The sequence below is a fragment of the Aotus nancymaae genome, unplaced genomic scaffold (assembly GCF_030222135.1).
Source record: "Aotus nancymaae isolate 86718 unplaced genomic scaffold, 86718_ANA_hifiasm-v0.15.2.pri h1tg000059l, whole genome shotgun sequence".
Lineage (NCBI taxonomy): Eukaryota > Metazoa > Chordata > Mammalia > Primates > Aotidae > Aotus > Aotus nancymaae.
In genome coordinates this window covers 73279137-73304077 of record NW_026988473.1, presented here as the reverse complement: position 1 = coordinate 73304077, position 24941 = coordinate 73279137, and the positions used below count along the sequence as shown (strand labels likewise).

General features: G+C 38.6%; 2 protein-coding genes across 2 annotated transcripts; both read left to right on the top strand.

The window, feature by feature from the left end:
* The first annotated feature begins 1864 nt into the window (after positions 1 to 1864).
* LOC105711908 (tripartite motif-containing protein 43) lies at positions 1865 to 10079 on the top strand. The gene is made up of 7 exons (XM_012444815.3): positions 1865 to 1998; positions 3804 to 4218; positions 5172 to 5267; positions 6345 to 6575; positions 7550 to 7572; positions 8189 to 8286; positions 9436 to 10079. The coding sequence occupies exons 2-7, from the start codon at positions 3808 to 3810 to the stop codon at positions 9927 to 9929; spliced, it is 1353 nt and encodes a 450-aa protein (XP_012300238.3). The 5' UTR covers positions 1865 to 1998; positions 3804 to 3807; the 3' UTR covers positions 9930 to 10079.
* A 12937-nt stretch (positions 10080 to 23016) lies between these two features.
* On the top strand, positions 23017 to 24211 carry UBTFL1 (upstream binding transcription factor like 1). Its single transcript, XM_012444818.3, has one exon. The coding sequence runs from the start codon at positions 23026 to 23028 to the stop codon at positions 24202 to 24204; it is 1179 nt and encodes a 392-aa protein (XP_012300241.2). The 5' UTR covers positions 23017 to 23025; the 3' UTR covers positions 24205 to 24211.
* Positions 24212 to 24941: the final 730 nt, after the last annotated feature.

The following is a 24941-nucleotide window of genomic DNA, read 5'->3' as shown; positions in this document are numbered from 1 at the left end:
AAAGTGCTTTCAATCTGCTTCGGAAATGATATCTCCAGCGTCTGGCCCGGAGGGCATACAGGGGTACACTAGTGCCCGGATTCTGTAGTGCAGGCTGCTGCTATAGCACTCACTTCCTGAAGTTCATGGTGCCAGGAGAACTCAGCAGCCAAGAGCTTCTCCTGATACTGGCCTTTTTTCAAATTTGCCGTGGAGCCCCTCTGACATGACATTTCTTTCTAAACAAGTGGCCCCAGAAGGTAAGTTTCCAGGGAGTTCTGAAGTGTGGATTTAAAGCCAGTTTTTCAAGTGCAACACCAATACGACTTGTTAACATTCAGTGAGGCCAGCGTGTGAGGGGACTCTTCATTGGATACTCCAACTTCACCCTGGAAACAATGGCAGTTCCTTATATGTGCTCATCGTGTATTATTTAGACTTCTCCCTTCATTTTACTAGACAATATTTCATTGCTGAAATTCTGTTATAATTAATATAATAATTAGCTGGGCATTGTGGCATGTGACTGTAGTCCTAGCTATTTTGGAGGCTGAGGTGGGAAGATGACTGAGCCCGGGAGTTTGAGCTGCAGTGAGATAAGATGGCACCACTGAATTCCAGCTTGGGAGACAGTGTGAGAACCTGTCTCTTAAGAATAACAACAAAATAAGCAGGGGTGACTTGTTAAGTTAAAAATATGCTGCCATAGCCCAACCAATCCAACTCTCTGAAACATGCTCTTACTCCCGAGGCCGATCCTTTGATAATCCCAGGACAGAATTTTATATATTTTTATATTGTTATAATTTAATATTTTTCTGACAGAACTAGAAAGATATTTATTATCTGCTGTAGCTTTCTTGATCTTTATATTTTCTAAAATAAACATATATTCTTTTAAAATAAGAAACAGAAAGATACTGAAAATAAAGATATGCAAAAACTATTTTATGTTGTATGAGAATATATTATATTTATCATTTAGTGCATATATTTTGAAATTTTCTATTGGCTTGCAAGAAATCAATTATAGTATTTTTCTGCAGTGCAAAAAAAAAAAGGAAAAGTGATATTATTAGGGGGAGTCATTTTTTCTTTTCCTGCCTATAAAAAAGGTCTATCTGGTAACCCTGAGGATCAATAAATGCTAGTTACAGAAACATCTCAAATCAAACTGACACAAGAACGGAAAACCAAGCACTGCATGTTCTCACTCATAGGCGGGTGTTGAACAATGAGAACACATGGACACAGGGAGGGGAGCTTCACACACAGGGGTCTGTTGGGGGGAAATAGGGGAGGGACAGCAGGGGGTGGGGAGTTGGGGAGAGAGAGCATGGGGAGAAATGCCAGATATAGGCGATGGGGAGGAAGGCAGAATATCACACTGCTACGTGTGTACCTATGCAACAATCTTGCATGTCCTTCACATGTACCCCAAATCCTAAATGCAATAAAAAAAAAAAAAAAAAAATTAAAAAAAAAAGTGAATCGGCTAGGGGCTGTGGCTCACACCTGTAATCCTAGCAGTTTTGTAGACTAAGGTGGGTGGGTCACTTGAGGTCAGAAGTTCCAGACGAATCTGGCCAACATGGTGAAACCCCCTCTCTACTAAAAACGCCAAAAAGTTAGCCAGGCATGGCAGGGGGCACCTGTAATCCCAGCTTGAACCTGCGTGTCGGCGGTTGCAGTGAGCTGAGATCGCTTCACTGCACCCCAGCCTGGGCGACAGAGCAAGACTCCCACCAAAAAAAAAAAAATCTGACTGGAAGAAACTTAATCATCTATGTTGACACCCACCTACGCCCGTGAAATCCAATCAATTAGAGGAAAGGGGTGTGGTCTTCACAGACGTATAAAAGGACACTTCGGGAGCCAAGCTCACTCTTCTCCAGAACTCACAGAGTGGCCTTGGAGACTTCCAAAAGCTACCGGCACTGCACCGTGAGACCCTGATCCCTGAGCTGAACTCATCTTATTCGACTGCAAGCTTTGCTGAGAATATAGATCGATTCTGAGGTAAGTACACAATTTCCAGAGTAGGAGCTACTATTAGGTTACAAAACAAAACAAACAAAATTTGGGAACTTGAATTTATGTGTAAACTTAGATTTTCTGAGATGAAATGATCTCATTTTCTGAGTTTTACAAACGGCGCCATTTCTAAAAATTATTTTAAACATAATCCACAGGTTTACAAGCTCCTTTTATTTAACCTATTTACAAATTAAACATTTCTGTCACCTCTCTTGCTATATGATCCTCAAATTAATGTAATGATTAATTTTTTACTTAATGTATTTCCTAGTTGTTTTATAGATTGTAAGCATTTTGCAGTAGTTTCCAAATATCTAGTAATTTTTTAATCTCTGTAGACTCTGTAAATGGGTTAGGGGTATTGCAATGTGTGTGTATAAATGTGTTACATTCTATTCTACCAGTGGTAATGTGCCTATGCCACAATTATACATAGATAGAGTGCATTCAATGGTTTGGGCAAACATTTTTTTCTAAAACATAGTAAAAGTCTCTTCAGAAACCTCAGTTACTCTGTCAAAGAAAGCCAGAAATGAGTATTCATGGAGAAAAGTCTCACTGGCAATCATGCAGAAACAGAAATAGAGGGCTTGTGTATCTATACAGTGTAGAAACCAGGATTTAGGTTTTCCACTTTGGTTTTTCTGTTTTAGACAGGATCACCCAGGCTGGAGTGCAGTGGTGGAAATAAAGCTCATTACTGCTTTTACTTCCTACTTCAAGCAATTCTTCAGCCTCATCCCCCAAAGTAACTGGGACTATAGGCATATGCAAACATATTGGGCTAATTATGTGTGTGTGTGTGTGTGTGTGTGTGTGTTTAGAGACAGGCTGATCTAGACATTTTGTCATGTTGCCCAGTCTAGAACTCCTGAGCTAAAAAAGTCTGCCTAACTTGGCCTCCCAAAATGCTGGGATTACAGGCTTGAGCTACCTTGCCTGGCCTAGGTTTATTTATTTATTTATTTCAAACATCCATTTAAAACACTGACTCTCTAGTGTCTATTATTATTGCATGATACTTAGTAGTTTTCTGACTATGTGAAAGAGTAATGATAATGCTTCCAAAGAGCTTAGAAAGTATTTCTATCCTCTGTTTACACTTCTACATTTTATCAATATATCCCCAAACAGTCCAGGAATAGTAAACATGCCAGAAAGTTGTTGTTGATTGAATTAACATTGCAGCCCAGAAAAACAATGATTTTTTTTCTTTCACCTGGGAGAAGTACCTTTACCTTGATGTGTCTGTTTTACTTTGGAGAGTAAAGGCTAGCTTTTTCTGATTTTGGTCAAAGTATGAGTTCTGCTCTAACATTTTCAAGCAGGGGACCTCTGCAAAAGTCATGATGGACAGTTAAACAAAACAATGAGAGTAAAAGAGCTTAGTTAGCTTCCCTTCTCCAAACCAATCCCTGGCAATTCAGAATGGGATTGATTTTCAGACCATTAAAGACTCACCCCTTGAATTTATAGGTTGATGAAACCCTTGAAACCCAAGCAATTTGGACACTAACTTCTCAAAAAATCTGACGTTATTTTATGCAAAAAAATAGAGTTTGGAAAGCTGGTCGTGTGTTGACTGGAGAACAATCACGTTTTTCTACAGAGGTGTTGTCTCGTAGTGCCTGAGTTTTTGATTTTTCCTATTTCTGTCATTGCAAATTAAAGCCTATTTTTCTCTAGAAAAAAAAGGATGTTATTCAGTCACAACCTGATTCAAACTTTGCTTGGATCTTTGTCCCTCCAGGGTAGAAGACTAAATTCTTGTGGTTTTCTTCCCTTAGGAAAATGGACTCAGACTTTCCACTGGCCTTCCAGAAGGAACTCACCTGTGTCATCTGCCTGAACTACCTGGTAGACCCTGTCACCATAGGCTGTGGGCACAGCTTCTGTAGACCCTGTCTCTGCCTTTCCTGGGAAGGAGCCCGAAGTCCTGCCAATTGCCCTGCATGCAGGGAACCATCATGCCAAAAGGACTTCAAAACCGATATTCTTCTGAAGAATTTAGTGACCATTGCCAGAAAAGCCAGTCTCTGGCGGTTCCTGAGCTCTGAGAAACAAATATGTGGCACCCATAGGGAAACAAAGAAGATGTTCTGTGACATGGACAAGAGTCTGCTCTGCTCGCTGTGCTGTAACTCTCAGAAGCACAGGGCTCACAAACACTGTCCCATTGAAGGGGCAGCTGAAGAACGCCGGGTAAGAGATAGCTCCGACATCACCTGAAAGCTGGTGGCAAATAGATGAGAAGGGAGATGAGAATCATCATTGTGATCACTCCATTCTTTTTTTTTTTTAAATATATATATTATTGCATTTTAGGTTTGGGGGTACATGTGAAGAACATGCAGGATTGTTGCATAGGTACATACATGGCAATGTGGTTTGCTGTGTGGAGAAATAGGAACACTTTTACACTGTTGGTGGGAGTGTTAATTAGTTCAACCATTGTGGAAGACAGTGTGGCCATTCCTCAAGGACCTAGAAATAGAAATTCCATTTGACCCAGCAATCCCGTTACTTTATATCCAAAGGATTATAAATCGTTCTATTGTAAGGACTCATGCACATGAATGTTCATTGCAGCGCTGTTAACAATAGCAAAGACCTGGATCACTCCACTCTTTACTCAGTGCCAGGTGCTTCTGGAGGTACCAGTGATGAAATTTTGAATACAATATGCAACTAGACCTGCCTTCAAGGCGCTTGCACCCAAAAAGAGGGTGATTAAGTAAATGTCATTATTATTTTGACTCTACAGGGTAACACTAAAGGCAGTGAAAAGCTAGCAAAACTACAAGTGCAAAGAAACGCATTTTGGAAATGTATTTAGTATTATTCGACAAACAAATAAGGGCATAGCACACTACAAAAGCTGGGGCTAGCATAGCGGATTCCGAAGCAGGATGTTTCACTGGTCATTATCTGAGTTACAAGAAATCTTCACTTAGCAGTTCCCTAAACTGTTATACATGCTGAAACCTCAGAACTGAAAAATATTAATTGAGGACGAGCAGTGAAAAATTTTGTTTTTTCCTTTTTCCTCTCTCTAGTGCCTTTATATATTGTATCCCTTGCCTGCATGTACCACTCAGAGTGTGGAATCTATGGTATTTGATTTTCTGTTGTTCACCCTCATATTTCTTTTGCAGGAGAAGATCTTAAAGCAAATGAGGATTTTATGGGAAAAGATTCAAGAAAATCAGAGAAATCTAAATGAGGAGAGAAAAAGAATCATCCTCTGGAGGGTAAGTATGAGATCATGTATCCTAGAACGTGCTTGAGACAGACATGCTGAGAACACTTTTATTAGCAACTTGAGTTGAAATTCTCATATGCCAGATTTTGTCATGTGTTTATCCATAGGCTGGAAAACAACCTGACTGTTCAATATAACAGTTGTTCAGGTGTCATAGAAATGTTTTTCATATAAATAAAAAACAAATATAAATTCTGAAAGGCAAGTATGTACTTAAAATTAATAGGTATTTCAGGCAGAGGTTTCTAAATGAGATGAATTATGTAATATTGATTAAATAGTATATAATTGAGAAATAGACATTTAATGGTGAATATGATGTTGCTCCTAGGTCAGAAAGTGGGTGGGAACAGTAATTTAAGAAATAATGCCTCTGCTGGTGAAATCTGATAGCGAAGGTCCCAGACCATGATGCCAGTTCAAGTAGGAGAAAACGTAACAAGATGAAAAGCTGTGGAGAAGGGACAATAATGACTGGGGGAGTGAGAGAATAAATATGGCAATATTGGGAGGAGAAACACAGTGGAATGGGGATTCATGGTGGTAGAATGGCAGGGCAATACAGAGCCTGTGGATTTAGACAGAAGAAAGAGAGGAGACAGAAAAAAGGTAGTCAGTTTCAGAGATGAGGGTTAAAATGTTTACTAAGATCTTTTTTTGTGTGATGGCTTCTGATCCTGATTATAATATACTAACAACATTTCTACTAAGAGTGGCTGTTTAGGCTGTGAAGTACAAAGATTTGAGGCCACAAACTAATTGAGTAACAAAGATTATATATATTATTGATGACAATTTAACAATCAATCAAAAATTTATGTGTTTTCCCATGGTATTTCAGATTTGAAAGAACATATATATTTAAACATGTAAATCTAAAGGGCTTTTTTGCAGATTTTCAAGAATTGATGAATCAGATAAATTTTGAAGGGAAGGTCTTGTTTAACTCATCATGTTGTTTGCAAATAATAAAAAACAGATGAAGGAAAGAGCAGGATGAATTTGTGGGTTCTGTGAGGTGGAAGTAGACCTGGGTATGTAACCTACAAAATTCATGTCTCTGCAGAGCTACGTGTATCTCCGGGCACTGATGATCAGGGATGAGTATAGGAAGCTGCATCCAGTTCTCCATAAGGAAGAAAAACAACACTTAGAGAGACTGTACAAGGCACACAAAGAGATATTTCTGCAACTCCGGAGAAGTTGGATCGACAAGTATCAAAAGAAGAAACACTTGAAAGAAATGTATCAGGAACTAATGGAAATGTGTCATAAACCAGATGTGGAGCTGCTCCAGGTAAGAACTGAGGATATCCCTTGAAACACTTTGTGTTAGCTGATAGTTACATCTTTGCCTTCCACTGGGTACCAAAGACATACTTCTTCGTGTCCTCCATTGATGGTGAGAGTCATTCTCACCTGGTTATAGAGATAAACTACAACTCCTAACCTAATCATGAAAACAAAGCTTTATGGAACTGTTCAAATAGATTTCCATAGAATATTTTCTACCACAAGCTTTCTTCTCCAGTTCATTTCATTTAAACTGTTGAAGAAAAAAATTTCATGTGAAAATTCTATTTTTGTCTCCATTGGATAATACATAGAAATTACAGGAAAACTAACGTTTATTTATTTCTCCTGAAATGCCTTTCATTTGAGCCACATTAGCCTTTGGAGACTGGCCCTGAAAAAGACCACAGGGTAGACAGCTGCAGCAATGCCAGTCACTACTCACACCTTTCTCTCTCATTCAAATTCAGGGTCCTGAAGTTATCAGAAATAAATTTTATGAATAGGTTTTACTGGTCTAAATGTGAGAGATGTGAACACATTGAAAAAGAGCTGCAGTGGTAGTATGTGGTACTTCTAAAGTTTTCAAAACCTAAAGGCTAGATGGGCAGGATAACAAGCTGTTTGTTCATCTGTTTGTTTGTTTTGAGAAAGAGTGTTGTTCTGTCACCCAGGCTGAAGTGCAGTGGCACAATCTAGACTCACTGCAACCTCTGTCTCCTGGGTGCAAGCAATTCTCCCGCCTCAGCCTCTTGAGTAGCTGGGACTACAGGCGTGCACCGTGATGCCCAGCTGATTTTATTTGTATTTTTAGTAGCGACGGGGTTTTGCCATGTTGGCCAGGCTACTCTGGAACACATGATCTCAGGTGATCCACCCACCTTGACCCCCAAAAGCGCTGGAATTACAGGTGTGAGCCACCACACCCAGCCAGAATAACAACTTTCTAAAGAAGTCTTTCTTTCTCTCTCTTTACAGGATTTGGGAGACGTCTTGGCAAGGTATGTTTTTGGCCATCATTGCAAGCTGAAGCACAAGGCGTGCTACGAAAAACATCAAGTTGTTTCCAACAAAGTGAAAACATGCTTTATTAAGGGCATAATGTGTCAGTGTGACTGTGTGTGTATGTGTGTGTACTCATGTGTTTGTGTGTTATGTTGAATATGTTATCCCATGCCCTCTATCAGACGTTAATCAGTGTGACTGTGTGTGTATGTGTGTGTACTCATGTGTTTGTGTGTTATGTTGAATATGTTATCCCATGCCCTCTATCAGACGTTAATCTTTTCTTACTTTCCCAAGTGACTCAGGGGGTAATGTTTCAAAGAGTTCAATGCAGAAGTTGCTAGAATATAGTTGCCTATTTTTAGGATTCAGAATCGTAATTAGAGACAAACTATTTGGTGGCATATAGGGAGAGAGGCAATTATCTTTCAGTGGCAGTAGGATAGAAACGGCGTGAATCGTTAGAAAGATTCCCTAAGAGAGCCTCAAACCCATCCTAGCATGGTGGGGTTACAATAATATCAGAAGTGGGTTTGAATGAAGCGTTTTCTGTTGGAAATGCTTAAACACAGAAACCAGAACGGTTAACCAACTGCACCTGCTTCCTTGCAGGAGCGAGTCCGTGCTGCTGCACATGCCCCAGCCTGTGAACCCAGAGCTCACTGCGGGGCCCATCACTGGACTGGTGCACAGGCTCAACCGCTTCCGAGGTGAGTGTCACCCTCTTGCTGGGACCAACATGTATATCTTCAATTATGGTTTTCTATGGGCAGCTTTCCCAGTGTAATGATCTTTCATCTAGAAGAAGAGAATCGTCTGTGAACAGGTCTTTATAGTTAAAGTTTCACTATCATCAAACAGACAAAATTAAATAAAAGCTGGTGAAATGTAATAGGAATCAGCCATATAACAAATTACTTAGAAAAATTAAACATGCAGAAGGGCTCCTTGGGACTTAGAACCATTCTCTGATACAATTTCATGTATACAAGTATTACATGAGGTATGCAGAACTGAGTTAATTCAGGATATTTCAATTTCAAATTGAGTGCCATTAATGATTGTGATTTGGCTTAATGTGTTTATTTTTAAGTACATTTCAGGTGAAGTTTCATAGCATTTGTAATTTTAATCATGTGCATTTTAATCAACTAAAACATACACGAATAACTTACATAACAGTGCAAACACTGAGGAGCCGTGAACAATAGGAGAGTGATTTGGTGGGTGATGAGGCCTTAGATAGAACTCCAGGATACATCATGATCAATCAGGCAGATAAAAGAAGTCTGTGCCTGAATCTGGCCTGAAAGTCAGATAATCCTTGCAAGGAATCTACACTTTTCATTAGGTGGATTCAGATTTTCTCTTTAGGTATGAATTTGCCAGCATAAGTGGCAGATCATAATATTTCTGGCAAAGTGATAACTTTTTTATTTAGGTTTAAGAATGGCTTCTGACCTCATCCCCTGTCCCCAACCTGCTGCTCTGCCCTGACAGAGAAGAGGCAATGGACGTATGACTGTAAAATTTACTATAAATTTGCTATAAAATTATTGCAATAATGGACTTGGCTGCAGTGCAAGATCCTTTAGCTTTTTAGCTGTTACAAAAAGTAGCTAACTAGACATAGGTGTGACCGTCCTCCTCTTAATAGTCTTTGAGTTTATAGAAACTGAGATCATTGTAGTTTAGACATTTATTTGTGCAGATATCCTAACACTCTTTGATTCCAACATTTTTCCAGACAAAATTTGCCTTTTAATCTTGACCTGTGGTGTCTAGGGAGAGTCTCTTTCTTGCCTGAACATAAGAAGGTATAAACTGCTTTTCACTGGAACATTCTCTTTTTTCTACAGTGGAAATTTCCTTCGATTATGAAGTAAGCAATCACAATATCAGGCTGTTTGATGATGTGAGAAGTTCGCTGATTAGACCTAACCAGGAAGGTGGATCTTTGAATTCTGACAGACCTGACTATTTTGCTGCATGGGGAGCCCAGGGCTTCTCCTCTGGGAAACACTACTGGGAGCTGGATGTGGACGACTCTTGGGACTGGGCTCTGGGAGTCTGTAAGGACTCCCGGATAAGGAAGAATGGCACCATGATTACATCTGAGGACATATTTCTTCTTTTATGTGTGAAGGTGGATCATCATTTCCGTCTCTTGACCACCTCTCCAATGCTTCCTCACTACATAGAGAAACCTCTGGGCCGGGTTGGTGTGTTTCTGGATTTTGAAAGTGGAAGTGTGAGTTTTCTGAATGTCACCAAGAGTTCCCTCATATGGCGTTACCCAGCTGGCTCCTTAAGTTTCCCTGTCAGGCCTTTCTTTTACACTGGCCACAGATGATCAGGATAAAGAAACCTGACTTTGGGAACTGCATGGACGAGGGAGCCCTTCACTGTTGAAGCAAAGGAATCACACTGTTCAGGCTTTTTTTCTACTTTAGTGTCACCTCATTTTATTGCTATTAAATAAAAATGTAAAATGCAAAACATTATTGCACGCTTTCTTAAATAATCTCTTATGGCCCATTACCTGAAACATATATTGTGGTTTTCTACTGTTTTGGGAATTTATCGGATGGAATTCTGGAAATATGTGGGTGCATGATTCAGACTTAATGATCTCATGCAGGAACACAATTTGCACATCATGGACAGACAGGAGTTCATACAATGCACTTGTAAGTGTGAGAGCTTCCTCCTACTGATACCTCATTACCTTAGGGAGGCAAATTCATTTTACACAGAAGTTTTCACTGATTCTTTGGACAAGAATAGGGATTTAACAGTCATGTGTCCTACGGCGATAAAAATACATTATTAGGCGATTTGATCACTATGTGAACATCAGAGTGAACTTACAAAAACCTAGATAGAATATCCGTCTACAGACATAGGCTAAATGGTACAGCTTATGGCTTCTCTGAGAACTTGTTTGCAACGTCTGAGCAACAACCAAAAGGGTTTAGCCCACATTGATTTCTGTAGCTGTTTAACAAAGCAAACAATGTCACCCAGGGAAAACACTGACCAAGCAGAAGCAGCTTTCCATAAGACACACCAACCATTGTGCCATGTAAGGTTACCATTGCCATGGCAACACCCAGGAGTTATCATCCACTTCCAAGGCAATGAACTGACAACCCCAATGTTATTACTCCTTCCCTAGAAATTTCTGCATAAACTGCCCCTTAATCTACATGCAATTAAAAGTAGGTGTAAGCCATGACTGATAAATGGCTGTGAGCTGCTTATCTCTGCCTATGGAGTAGCCCTGCTCTGAGGGAGCAGTCACAAAGCTGGAACATCACCAGAGCTGGAACACTACTGCTTCAATAAAGCTACTTACCTCTACCTTCGTCTTGCCCTGGAATTCTTTCCCTAGCAAAGTCAAGAACCCTCAAAGGCTAAGATCCATTTTGAGGCTCACCTGCACTGCTCACCTGCACTGCTCACCTAAACTGCTCACCTAAACTCCCTTTGCCAAAGTGCTGTCATTTATCAATCCTGGTGATAAAAGTTTACATTTATTGAGCACTTATCATGTGGCATGCGTATGAATATGTTTTAAATGCTTAAAATATAAAAACCTCTATAATCCAATATCTACAATGAAGAAAACTGGACCTTGGACTATTTAGGTGATTTAAACTAGGCAACTGATCTTCCACATCTGTGCTCTTCATTTTGTGGTGTGTTGAGTCTCCAGTGAAATGGTGTAGGTAATAGACCAATGACCATTGGTGAGGGTCAGGTCACATCATGCCACTAAAGACTTTATTATAATACCAAACACAGAATACTAAATAAATATCTGCTGTCAATATTAAAATATTATTAATAAAATATTTACCACATAAGTTACCACCGTCACTCCATCTCATCACTGAAAAATCTGTAACTTTCCTGCTACAACAAGCCCAACCCAACTTCTCTTTTCTTTTCAGGAGATGGCTTTGCATCTCATCTTGTCAATAAAATGGAGTTTATGTAATCTCTTACATTTATGCTCACAACCATTTTTCCTTAACCTTAATAGCACTCTTCATCACTGCATTTCAATTGTTACACAAAAATACAATTTAAATTTTTTTATGACTGGATATGGTGGCTCATGCCTGTGATCCAGCACTTTGGAAGGTCAAGGCAGGAAGATTGCTTGAGGTTTGAGACCAGCCTGGGCAACACAGCAACACCCCATCTCTACAAAATATATATGTATATATTAGCCAGGCATGGTCTCTCACATCTGTAGTCTTAGCTACTTACTAGGCTTAGATGGGAGGACCCCTTGAGCCCAGGAGTTGAAAGCTAAAGTAAGCTCTGAGTGCACCACTGCACTCCAGCCTGGGTGACAGAATGAGATCTCATCTCAAAAAAATAAAAATAAAAATCAGTTGTATATGAATGTATGTTTACAAAAATGCCTGCTTTGTTCTAGACATGGATGGTTGTGCTCTGAATATTACCAAGGACCAGCTTGGTTGTAGAGACCTCCACCCAGGCAGCACTGAAGGCATTAAGAAGCAGACACCCAGATAGAACAGCAAAGTGGGACTATCCAAGGACCAACAGCCTTCCGAACTGAGAGCCCCAGGAGCTGACAGCATTCCAGGCTGAAAGCCTTGAACAGATTCTCACCCACGTAGTTATTATCTCTAAACAGGTGATTATTATTAACGAACAGGTGTTCTGTGTTTTCTCATAGAACCAAGATAAACTAGGTAGGCAGCTGGTGCCTGCTTACCTAGATCAAAGATAAACTAGAAAGTATTCTCAAAGAGAGAGCCACAGGGGCAGGGTCACATATCCCGTGCTTAAATAATTGTTTTAACCATTGTATGATATACATATACTGTTTTGCTATTCTAGAATGCCCCAAGTAGTTTTCCACTTGGGTGGGGAGGCCAGCTAGGTTTTCCTTACCGCTGTTCTTAGCAAATAATATATTTTATCATACACTCAGCATTTTTCAGCAGTATATATGCAGTTCGTAATATTCTCCTTCTTGCATAAGAATCAAAGAATTAATATAAACAAGTATTTTTTTCTGTAATAGCATTAAGAAATATTTCCAAAATATAGGTAAGATAATATGATAGAAAATGTTAAAGGATAATGTCAAAAATGTAAGACATAGATTACTGTCCAGATTCATATGTTAACGAACTTTTATTATTTATATATCTTAATTTATTCTGTAAGGTTGATTTTGAAATTTTCTCAGGGATGACCAACATGTGCCAGTAAAATATAAAGATTTCTAGCTAGTGATAAGAAAATATGAAATAAGCTTTACAATGATGGAGATTGTCAGGAATTAAATTGACATGTATATTAAGCTACTCACTAAGAATGAAATTATTTCCATCTCATTTACTATAGAAATACACAAAACACCTTTACATTACAAAGAGTAATAGAGATAATAGAGAGTGCATATTTTTATAATAAATTGAGAAACCTATGTTAGAACAAAAAAGGAAAGAAAACATCTTGGATTATAAACATGAGATAAACAATGACTAATATGTAAAGAATTTGTATCATGTATAATTTATTCATTCTCATAAAACTCAGAGTACATTTCTCAGTCAAAAACTCTCATGGGATCTGTTAGGGCACAGGCTAATTTACTCTAATAAAGAGCCCAATTTTAAATAAATGGGAGGTTATGTTTTTCTCATCTGCTTATCTAAATAAAGGTGGTAATTTAAAAAAAAGACTGATACATTCAACAACTGGATTTCATCTCTATGCGCAAGAAAGTGAAATTTGTTGCCATCCCCTGTTCAGCAAGAAAACTGAAAAAAAATCCTGAGCAAGAGGACCTGAATGTAAGGAAATGATGTGGTGTTTTCCACAGTACTTCTGTTCCCATCCTATTGCTTCAAGCTTAGGCATGCAGCACACCGAACTGCCAGGTGTATCTGGAAATGCTGAATACACACTAAAATTATTTTTATTTTTTTGCTAGAGACAAAGTCACGCTATGTTGACCATGGTGGTCTTGAACTCCTGAACTAAAACAACGGTCCTGCCTCAACCACCCAAAGCACTGGGATTAGAGGCATGTGCTACTGTGTCTGGCTTTTTCTTCCTTTTCTTTTTGTTTGATTTAGATGAAAAAGAAAATTAAACGACAGACACAGAAGAAGAAATACCCAGAGTCTGTGTTCAACGGAAATCAGCTGATTCTTTACTAAAGAGTTGCTTTTAGTTACAACTGGGAAAGAGTATTCAGGAATGAGTAAACTCTGCTCTTCACCACCGTCGAGGTGGCCAGTGTTTCCCCATTCGGCAAGCGGCTAAGGGTCACATGGGAAGAAGGATCTTATGTGTCTTTTAATCTCTTAAATTGATGACTAAATCAAGGTGATTACCAAATTATCAAAATACTTATCAGCAATGTTTCCCTCTTTTTCTGTCTGTGCTACCTTAGACTCTTTAGTTAACTTTCTCTCTTCTCTCACACATTTTTTTCCAGCACTTTACTAGCTAACAGGAAAAGCCCATTACCTTCTGGTGATTTGTGTCTCTCCAAGTGATCTGATTGCGGAATTTTACCTTCCGGGCTTTCAACCCAATTCTCCTTTCTATTTCCACCTAAAGTTCCTGAGCTTTCTCTATTGACACTAAAATTTCCATAAGCAACAGCCATCACACTCTCAATTTTACCTTTTTTTTGTTTGTCACGTATTCCAAGAAAATTTTATAGCGAATCTTATTTAGCTTAGATTTACTTGTATATACAGGTGGTATTAGCTACTATGGACATTTAAGACACACCTTTAATTTTGGAATAGGGAAAAGTGCTTAACAGTTTGGTAAATTTTCTCAGCCATAAAACCAAACATTTATTATGTTCTTCTGTTTCAATAACTTCTGGTAGAATTATTATCTTGGACATTTCTAAAATTGAGAAATAAAATTAAGGTGATAATTCTGGGAACCTTCCCAGTTATATAAGAAACCGAGGACTCCACACCTCCTGAAGAGGTTATTGATTAATTTGCCTTGTCACATGTTTGGGGGGCAGAAGTAAAATTCTTCATAGAAATAAAATCAAAAGCCGATTTGGAGACATACCATGTGTGTGGTTCAAACCAGAGAGATGAGATGAACTTGTAAAAGGAAGAGTATCCAAAATGAGAAGAGATTATAGTCTATGAGGAAATTCTGGGAAAGCCACAGCATAAAGGTCACTTTGAGGAACATGAGACCAGAAAGGAACTAAGACGTATTTACCTATGTCGTTTAAAGAAGAAAATTACATGTTGGGAGATGAGGTGGGCAGATAACTTGAGGTCAGAAGTTTGAGTCAAGCCTGGCCAACATGGTGAAACGCTGTCTCTAACAAAATTGCAAAAATTATCCAGGCACGGTGGTGGGCACCTGTAATCCCAGCTCCTTGAGATGCTGATGCAGAAGATTTGCTTGAACCTGGAAGGTGGAGGTGGAGGTTAGCCGAGATTGTGCCACTGCACTTAACCCTCAGAGACAGAGTAAGACTCCATCTCAAGAGAAAAGCAAAGAAAAGAAAAGAGAAAAGAAAGAAAAGAAGAAAGGACAGGACAGGAAAGGAAAGGAAAATATGTGTGGCAAAATAGAGCAAATGCATGATAGTAGCATATACATGGAGTTCTTGTCTTGTGTTCTCAATTTCACCAGCAAAATTTAACTCATAATTTCAACTAACTATAGCTGAGCATGCTGCAGACTCGGAGAGAAATGTCTACCTGGGTGTCCTCCTGTAATGTTTCCTTTGACTCATCTCTAGTAACAAAAAATTCAAGATTATGTAAAACAAAGTTACCGTTATTAAACAATAAAAATTCCACTGCCTTCAGATCAGAAAATGTTATTTCTGTTCTCAGCTCAAGTCCTGATATGTGCTATGTGATTTTGGCCAAATTTTCTCATATCTATTTGGGTTTTTTCATTTTATATTTGAAGATATGAAAAGACCGTATTTTCACAAATTTAGCTAAATGATCTAATTGGCTTTTATCTGTGATTCAAAAATCAGGAAATATCTCATCCAAGACTAGAGAGTTACTATGCTGGGAATGGCACAAGAGCCAGTTTTTTTAAGGTTACTTGAACAGGAATAAAGAAATAGAATAATACAACAAGCTAATTGGTTAACATCAGGGTACTCTTCTTGCAAGGATGAAAGCATAGAGGACTTCCTTACCATGCTGGTTAAAGCTGGCCTGTTTTGGCATTTGGCTATTATCTATCTTTTCAGATTTCTTACAAAATAAACAATGTTATTAAAAGTTTGGCAGTGCAGAACTTCAGCATAAATGGCTGCATTTTGATTTAGTCTGTTGGAGCTCGGTCCAAATAAATGGCATCCTTCAAATTTCATTTAACAGAATTCTTTTTAACATTTATCTCACATTTCTATAACATTTTAGGACTTTATTTTCTATCCTTGATATTCATCTGAAGTTTCCTTAAAATGGCTGAGAGCAATCACCTATTATGTATTAAAATTTTATAATTCTAACCTTTCTAACTTTTAGGGTCACACATGTCCTTGTTTTGTAGGGGAAGCTTAAGTTCATTATTTTATTACTTGAAAAAATGAGATAGGCAGAAAATGTAGAGACAACTGAAAGAGGAGGGCAACATAATCACAATGGGAAAAGAGATTAGTTGATTAATTTTTTAATCCAATTTTTTTTTTTTTAAGATAAATGGGGTTTCACCAAGATGGCCAGGCTGGTCATGAACTCCTGACCTCAGATGATCCACCCATCTCGGCCTCCCAAAGTGCTAGGATTACAGGCGTGAGCCACTGCGCCCAGCCTTAATCCAATCTTTTAAATTCAATCACGTATTCATTCACGTGTTCCTTAATCCCAGCCACTTGGAATTCCTTTGTGAGTCCCTTCCCTCACCTGTAATGTATTTCCAAAGATATTTGGGGAACACCCACAGGAAACACTATATTACCCTAATCTTATTAATAAAAACAATCACGTTAACAGGAAGGAAGAAGCCTGCAAGAGTCAAAAAGGATGATCAAGACAAATTTCTGTGTGTGTGTTTTTGTTTTTTTGTAGCATTGTACATGGAGGCTACACATGGTTTCTAGAGAGCTGTAGTCATTCAGGGAAGCTGCTTACATCAAGAGTGGTCCGCAGGAATTCTAGTAAAGACTTCAGTGTTTTTCTGCAACTCACATCTTCGTAAGCATAAAGGGTGAATATTCACAGAATATGGTTCATGGATTTCTGATTTTCAACAGGTAAGAGATATGCTGTCAAAGAACACTTCCAACAGGATGATATTGAACGATGTCTCCTTACATGCAACTGGAAAGGCAGGAATAAAAGAGAAGTATGCAGATGAGAAAGCAGTATCATCTGCTTTTGTTGCAGTGACGGAACTAGCTCCAACTTACCAAACTGTCAGTGGGCCGTATATTGCAATTACTCAGTGAGGAGATTTAGAGCTAACTAGTCATGATACTCTTGGTGCATAGGGACTGTAGAAAAGATAACTTGGACTGGAGGAGCTACTCCATTGCTGGTGACTTACACAGTGCACTATCTATCACCACTGATGATCAGAGAATGCTAGCAGCCAGTAACTAGGTTGTGGTACCAGCTGTCATGGAAAATGTGCCATCATACCAGATTGGCATCCTCTATCAGCATCGTGCCTGGAGCTGGTAGGGCATCTTTGCTAGATCCAACTGCTCAGCTTTTCAAAAGGCAGTGGAGAAGAGAGAGAGGTTGGCCCAAAAAGAAACAGTGAAGCATCATGATAATATTAGAGAAAGTAAAAGGGAAATGGGAACATTTTTGAAAAGGGACTGCAGAATTTAGAAAAGCAAACAACTGTTTTATTAAGGACATAAATGCGCTAAAGAGGTTTGTCATTGCCACAAATAAAATAGATTATGTTTCCATTTATTTATTTTTTTGTTTATGTGTATGGCAAGTTTCATGACATTTGCTGTATTGAAAGAGTGATTTGTTCTGAAGAAAAGCAGCAGCAGTATGTCAGAATAGTACTGAAAAGCAAGTATACCACAAGGAAGAGTTTAGACTATGATAGGAGCTTCACTTGAATGCTGAGTTGTAGAAACTGGTCAGGTAGTGAGTGACGTGCAAGATGTTCTATAGGCAAAAAGAGGCCACAGCTAAGAGATTAAAATAATATCGATCGAAAGGAGCCTGGACTGTGAGTAAAGGATACAAGTAACAGAGAGAGATTGAAGTAAAAACAGTATAAAGAACATCTCTAGCCAAATATTTCTGGTATTACCTTCTTATCCCTCAAAAATACTTATCTAGGCAGGGCGTGGTGGCTCACACCTATAATCCCAGCACTGTGGAGGCTGAGGCAGGCAGATCACCTGATGTCAGGAGTTCAAGACCAGCCTGGACAAAATGGTGAAAACCTGTCTCTACTAAAAATACAAAAATTAGCCAGTTGTGGTGGTGAGTGCCTGTAATCTCAGCTACTCTGGAGGCTGAGGCAGGAGAATTTCTTGAATCTGTGTGACAGAGATTCCAGTGAGCTCAGATTGCACCAGGGCACTCCAACTTGGGCAACAGAGCAAGACTCCATCTCTAAAAACAAAAAAACTTATCTAATGTGTTCCCATCTTCTGTAAGCCACAGTGTCTGAGGTGTGGACTCCTGACTGGATTCTAAGTATTTGGCTGCATAGCTGGGACTGCTCTTCCTCTCAGTTTTGCTCTATGCCTTTGTTTCTCTGCTATGATATCAATTGTGGGTGTCAGTTTGAGTGCAACCTTTCATGCTTGACCTCAGTGACACTTTGTGGTATGTGTGAAGCAGACCCTCATCAGAACAGAGAATCAGACTTAGTTCTTCAGAAAATGAAGATCTCAGAGGAAGGAACTATGGCTAACCTAGCCCCATAAAATTTGAGAATCGGTCGATGATTCTACCGAAAAGGAAACACGCCTAAAATTTCACATGGAATTGTCTTCATTGAGTAAAATTCCTTGCCATATTTAGTTTAGAAGCTGCACATATGTGTAGGTGACTATGAAGTAATGGTAACAGTAACAACAACCTGACAGTGTTCCTAGATATAGAAACCAGCATTTTGCCTTTGTGGAAAGAGAAGAGGAAGCATTTGCACAGAGGAGGGCCAAGCGCCATCTGATGAGGGATGAGCAGCAAGATTTGAAATGGTTACAGGGAAATATATAACTAGCAATAGACAATCACTTTTAATTGAATTTATTTACCAACCCTCCCTATTTTGTGAGGTGTACTTTGTATGCAAGATCTTGTTTTGTGATTCTTATTGTTGAAATCAAAGAAAGTGAATGATTTTGTATCTGAATTTATGAGAACTCGAGCAGTTACAGCTAACTTAAGTTTGTAAAAATATCCAGAAACTGAACTGACTGTGTTAAAGCAGGAGGTCATATTAGAGAGGTCACCAGGCTCTGCATACAATCTGGATAGATGTTTTTGAGCCAAATTTTGTATTTCTTAAAAAGCGGAGTGGCCTCAATTAGCATCAGAGGATCTGAAGATATCTGCTCTGCTTTTTGTTCTGTGTGAGATGTTGTGGAGTGAAGTGGAACAAGGGACAGAGAAAGAGCACAGCCATGAGCAGCCATGATAAGTAGCAGACCTGATACCAGTGTTCTCCTGTATACAGGGCACAGGGCTGGTTCTTAAAACAAAATACTAGCTGATACTGTGTCTAATTTGCAAGAAGAATACCAATATACAAAGAAGAGCCTTTTTTACTAAGCATTAGATGTTATGACAGAAAGAAAACATTTTTCTAGGAATGATGAGACAGAAGCTCGTCACCAAAATTACTCAGGCAGGGAATATTGAGGTAATAACCAACGAATTCATCTTTTATCTCTTAGGAAGAGTTTTCTTAGGACTTTTTAATTTTATTAGGACTAGCACCAGAAAAAAAGCAAAAACATCTGGATGAGACTGAATACAAATTTCTTTCAAGGCCAGGCATAGAGCCTTATGCCTTTAATCCCAGTGCTTTAGGAGGCTGAGGCAGGAGGAAGGCTTGATCCAGGAGTTCAAGTTCAGCCTGGACAACATTGAGATAATCTATTTCTACAAAAATAATTTTTAAAAAATGTCAGGCATGGTGGTGCACATCTGTGGATCCAGTTACTTGGGAAGCTGAGGTAGGAGGATCATTTGAGCCTCAGAGTTTGAAGCTGCAGTGAGCCAGGGCTGTTTCAGTGCACTCCATTCTGGGCAACAGAGCTAGAGCTTTTCTCAGAATAAACAAACAAAGGTATTTTATTTCACCACAGTATTTTATTTTCATATATTTGCATACACACATATATGTGTGTGTTGTGGTGTATTTTAGAGTGGAAGACAAGCTTTAAGTCACTAAATGGATGACAATTTGAACTTTCCTCCACAAACTGTAGCATGTGTAAGAAATATCCAGGGTTTGCTGTTATAGATATTCCTAAACCCAACTATATCAAACTAATTGAGACTACAAACATCTAAATAATTATTTACGTGAATTATATACGAGATGCCTGTCTAAGAGTATATTCTTATAGAGACAAAGGTTTCTTTTTCAATACCATAAAATATAAAGAAAAAGATGATAATTTAAAAAAATTATATCATGAAATTATTGCCATTAAAATCTCCAAGGAGTTTAGTCCTACTGATATTTCCTGTACATTTTTGTCTATATTCATATTTGTACATAGTTTTTTTACTTTTTGAAAATAAGTCATATTTATTTATTGTACTTTAAAACTAAAAATATATTTTAAAAATGTACTTTAAAGCTAAATATCCTAAATTAATAAAATGTACATTTTATTAATTTTTCAAATAATATCTTGTAATTTGGTATGTTCAGTTCATTACTAGTTGGTAACTTTAGATATAAAGTTTTTAAATGGCATAATCTTGTTTTGTAAATTATGAAGCCTGACATTGTCAAACCCTAATTTGATCAATTCACAATTTACACGTATATCAAAATATTATATTGTACCTTATAAATATTTTAAATATTGATGAAACAAAAATTTTAAAATTATTTGTTCAAATAAGTTGTCATTTAAATAAAAGTATTCTTTCGATTAGTTTGACTTTAATCAAAATTCTTTAAAGAAAATCATCTGAATTTTCTTCTGCACAGTACCTATTTAATTTCCCTAAGTTTAAAATTAGATTAGCCAGAGATGCCAGACATCAAGCCTCTACTTCTCTTTTTCCAAAACCATCCACCATCATCATTAGCATTTTGATCTTCAACTCTAAAGGCTGGCAGAAATGTATCAGTTCTGAAGGTATTTACATGTCCACAAGGAAGGTGAGATGGTAGCAGATCCCACATTTCAGTGAGGAGAGGGCAGAAATTATCAAAGAATGGAATTTTACATAATATTCCAATATCATAGAAAAATACTGTCAGATGTAGGAACAGAAATGAAAGTAGACTTGTCACCCCAGAAAATCAAACATGAATTTGCCACATAGGAGTGGTTTAAAAATCAATGACAATATAAACCAGCACTAGAGGGTGTTTGTAGTGGGTTATTTACAGAGATTAGAAATGGAGTTAATTTAATCAATGATGGAAAGGTAAATCCTTTCATTGGTACTCTGTGTTGCAGAAACCTAATCAGAAAACCTAATCTGTGCTTTAAAATCCTATAAAACCTTGGCATCCAAAAAGCAAGGCTTATTATTTTCAGACCGTTTGGAATTTGCTAGACTGTGGAAACCTCAGAAAAAGAAACACCTATCATCCAGAAAGCCCAGAGGACACTAAACTCTTGCTCCAGATGCATGAATTTTCCTGCATCTACTGCTCAGACCAGTTATAGAATATTCAGGTGAGTATTTCCTTTACTTTTTGTTTCTTCCTTATACAAATTGTGAATTTCTGGAGGGAAAGTCCTAGATATTATACCGTTTTATCTGTAGCATGATATCTAGAATTTAATTGGAAACCTTTTTTGTAGAATATGAAAAGTGCTATGTTGTCTGTAACTTCAGCTTGCATGAAGCTTTGCTTATCTGCAAAGTTTTTAAAGTGCTGAAAGGCACTTTTTTATTTTCCTAATATTCCATTAAAGTTTTTATTTCTGTAATGATATTTTTAATTTACAAAATCCATTTTGTTGTTTGAATGTTCTTTCCAAAGCCTCTTATTTTTTGATATTTTTATTCTATAAAATAGAATAAAACTGTATGTGTGACTTTGTGAAGCTACTATATAAATGTTTATATTTTATGTCACAAAAATTGAAAAAAAAAAAAAGAATTCTACAGCTTCACGAAGTCACAGGATTCCATATCGTGGTTAAGATCAAAACTTACTCTCAAATAGTTCAATGATAAAAAGATGGATGTCTTAAACTTCTAGGTATTTTGTAAGTGATGATGATAAAAAGTAAAAAATAAATAAATATAAGATGTATTCTAACACAGAAAAGGACAAAATCACAGAAAATTGACAGGGTCAGTTTTTTTGAGACAAGGTCTCCCACTGTTGCCCAGTCTGAAGTGCAGTGATACAATCAAGGCTCAGTGTAGTCTTGACCTCCTGGGCTAAAGCCATCCTCTCAGCTCAGCCTCCCGAGTAGCTGGAACTACAGAAACCACAACTGTGGGCCTGGATAAATTTTTTTTTTTTCTAGAAATGGGGTCTCTCCGTGTTGTCTAGGCTGGTCAATCAATCTTCCTGCTTCAGCCTCCCAAAGTGTTGAAATTACAGGCGTGAGCCACTGGGCCTGGCCCTATATAAGTTTTTAGTTTTCCTAGTTTCTTTGTTTGTTTGTTTCTTTTTCTTTTTCTTTTTTTTTTTTTAAGAGACAGGGTGTCTTGGGCTTGTCCTATTGTAGCTTTAACTTCTCATCTGCACCTTTAGCCATGGATGCCTGGGCTGTGCTGAGAAAATGGCCATACTCAGGGCACTAGAGAATGAAAGCTCTTTCCCTTTAGGCATTTCTCCTTCCACTTTAACTTTTCACTCTGTCTTTGGGGCCTTTCTGTTATAGTAAGCTTCTTGAGTGAGTGGTCTGGTGGTTGTCTTATGCAACTCAATTTAAGATAGGTTCACGTGAGATCTGGCAGAAAGCAGACTGGGGTGGGGTGTGGAGATACTGAATATTGCAAATGTAGAGTATGAAAGGCCAACATAAATTTTAATTCAGAAATAGACAATGTTTTATTTATATTGTTAAGGGTAATTTAATTACACAAGAAACATAGGGCAAAGAGGATGTAAGCTTTTTCATTACTCCCAATGAAGGAAAGTAACTTTCCTGTTTTTCTGCTCAGAAATACAGAATCACACACACTGCAAGACTTCCAGAAACAAATCATCCACTGAGTCTTAAAAGTAAAGAACTCTGTGTTCTTGCTCAGTTGTCTACATACCTGGGATCTTACAGATAAGCCAAAGACATCAAAATGGCATTGCCTAGAAGCCACAGCCACTGGTCCAACGAAGACATCTTGAGGTTGCTGGAAAGCGTGGAAACTAATCTCCCATCCGACGACAACAGCAAGTTCAGCACAACTCAGTCACACCTGGACTGGGGAAAAGTAGCTTTTGAAAACTTTTCTGGTGAAATGTGCAGACTCAAATGGTTAGAAATTTCTTGCAACTTGGGGAGATCTGGCACTTTGAAAGAATTAGTCCTGGAAGCCAGGAAATGTGTTACAAACACAAACAAAAGCCAAAAATATAGGACACATCCAGACTTTCCAAAGAGGCCCCTGACTGCTTACAACCGCTTCATCAAGGAGAACTGGCCACAGTATTCCCAAATGTACCCTGGGATGAGAAACCAGGAACTGGTCAAAATCCTGTCAAAGAAATACAAGGAGCTCCCAGAGCAGGTGAAACAGAAATATATTCAGGATTTCCAGAAGGAAAAGCAAGACTTTGAGGAAAAAATTTCTCGATTCAGGGAAGAACACCCTGATTTAGTACAGAAGGGCAGGAAATCTGAGGTCTCCGAGAGGATTCAAAACAAAGGGCAAAAGAAGGTTCAGAAAAATGTGGAAGAAGTGAAGTCTCTTCCAAAAACAGATCAATTTTTCAAGACGGTAAAATTTCATGGAGAGCCTAAGAAACCCCCCATGAATGGATATCACAAGTTTCACCAAGATTCCTGGTCAAGTAAAGAGCTGCAACATTTGTCCCTGAGGGAGCGCATGGTAGAGATTGGCAGACACTGGCAGCACATCCCACAGAGCCAGAAGGATCATTATAAGAGCCAGGCTGAGGAGCTGCAGAAGCAATACAAGGTGAAATTGGATCTCTGGCTCAAGACTTTGTCACCTGAAAAGTACGCTGCATACAAAGAATCAACCTATGCTAAGGGTAAGAATATGGCCATGACAGGAGGCCCGGATCCCAGGTTTAGACAAACAGATCTGCAGTCCTCTTTAGCAAAGGATCTGCAAGAAGGGTTTGGGCAGGGGCAGGGGCTCCAGGCGCCAGGGACAGATTCATCACAGACTATTTGTGAAAATGATCACGTCTCCATGGAACCAGCAGAGAAGAGGAAGAAAGTTGGGGAAGAGGAAGAAAGCAATAACCCTTCAGACTGCTGTAGTGAAGAAGAAATAGAAGTTGATTGATGTCTGAGGGCAGTGTCTCCAGCACAGCTACCTCAGAGGACTTCAAACTGGGACTCCACTGACTCAGCCTCCGCCTGACTCACACTCCAGGGTCAGACAGAGTTTCTCAGCAAAAGCCCATTCATGCCATGCACGTAAAAGAGAAGGTACTCTCCTCCTGCCTCTTTTTACTTCCTTGGTTTTTGTTCTTTTCTTTCTTCCCCACTCTCCTCCTCTATACAAATTAGGACAGGTTGGGAAGAAGTAACTTGGTACAGCACCCTCTTCTATCAGGATTATATGGGAGGGACTCTTGATAGAGAATAAAAATAAGCTTGAGTTCATACTGGCCTTATCCTTAAAAAACCAACAAATATCATCCCTTTCCCAGGGAATTTTATGCCATTAAAGCCTCTGGAATGAAGCAATGATTATGCCCTAGGGTACACTCTGTATTAGACTGAACATTTCTGAAGCAAGAAGCTTTGCTTTACTTATTTTTGCCCTGCTAAAGGCGGTAAGGGGACATCCATGAGCCTGGGACCCTGACCTTCCCTGTGGGAATGTTTTTCAGGACTCCTGCACTAAATCTAGGGTCGGAGATATTTAATGAAAGGTAGGGTAAGTGACTTAAGAAAATTGTCACACTCTTGATATCTCTCTCCTCCACTCCCTGCAGTAAGGAGTTGGCCATTCCCATGCATGGGAGTAGGCAGCAATATTTCAATATTTTTCTGTGTATATCTGAACCTTAACTT

What these genes read in the sequence shown, in the direction of transcription:
- LOC105711908 (XM_012444815.3), top strand. Translation starts at nt 3,808, where the DNA reads ATGGACTCAGACTTTCCACTGGCCTTCCAGAAGGAACTCACCTGTGTC. An exon ending in CAGATGTGGAGCTGCTCCAG is followed by an intron (nt 6,576 to 7,549) that starts GTAAGAACTGAG and finishes CTCTCTTTACAG; the next exon opens with GATTTGGGAGACGTCTTGGC. An exon ending in CAGGCTCAACCGCTTCCGAG is followed by an intron (nt 8,287 to 9,435) that starts GTGAGTGTCACC and finishes TTTTTTCTACAG; the next exon opens with TGGAAATTTCCTTCGATTAT.
- UBTFL1 (XM_012444818.3), top strand. Translation starts at nt 23,026, where the DNA reads ATGGCATTGCCTAGAAGCCACAGCCACTGGTCCAACGAAGACATCTTG.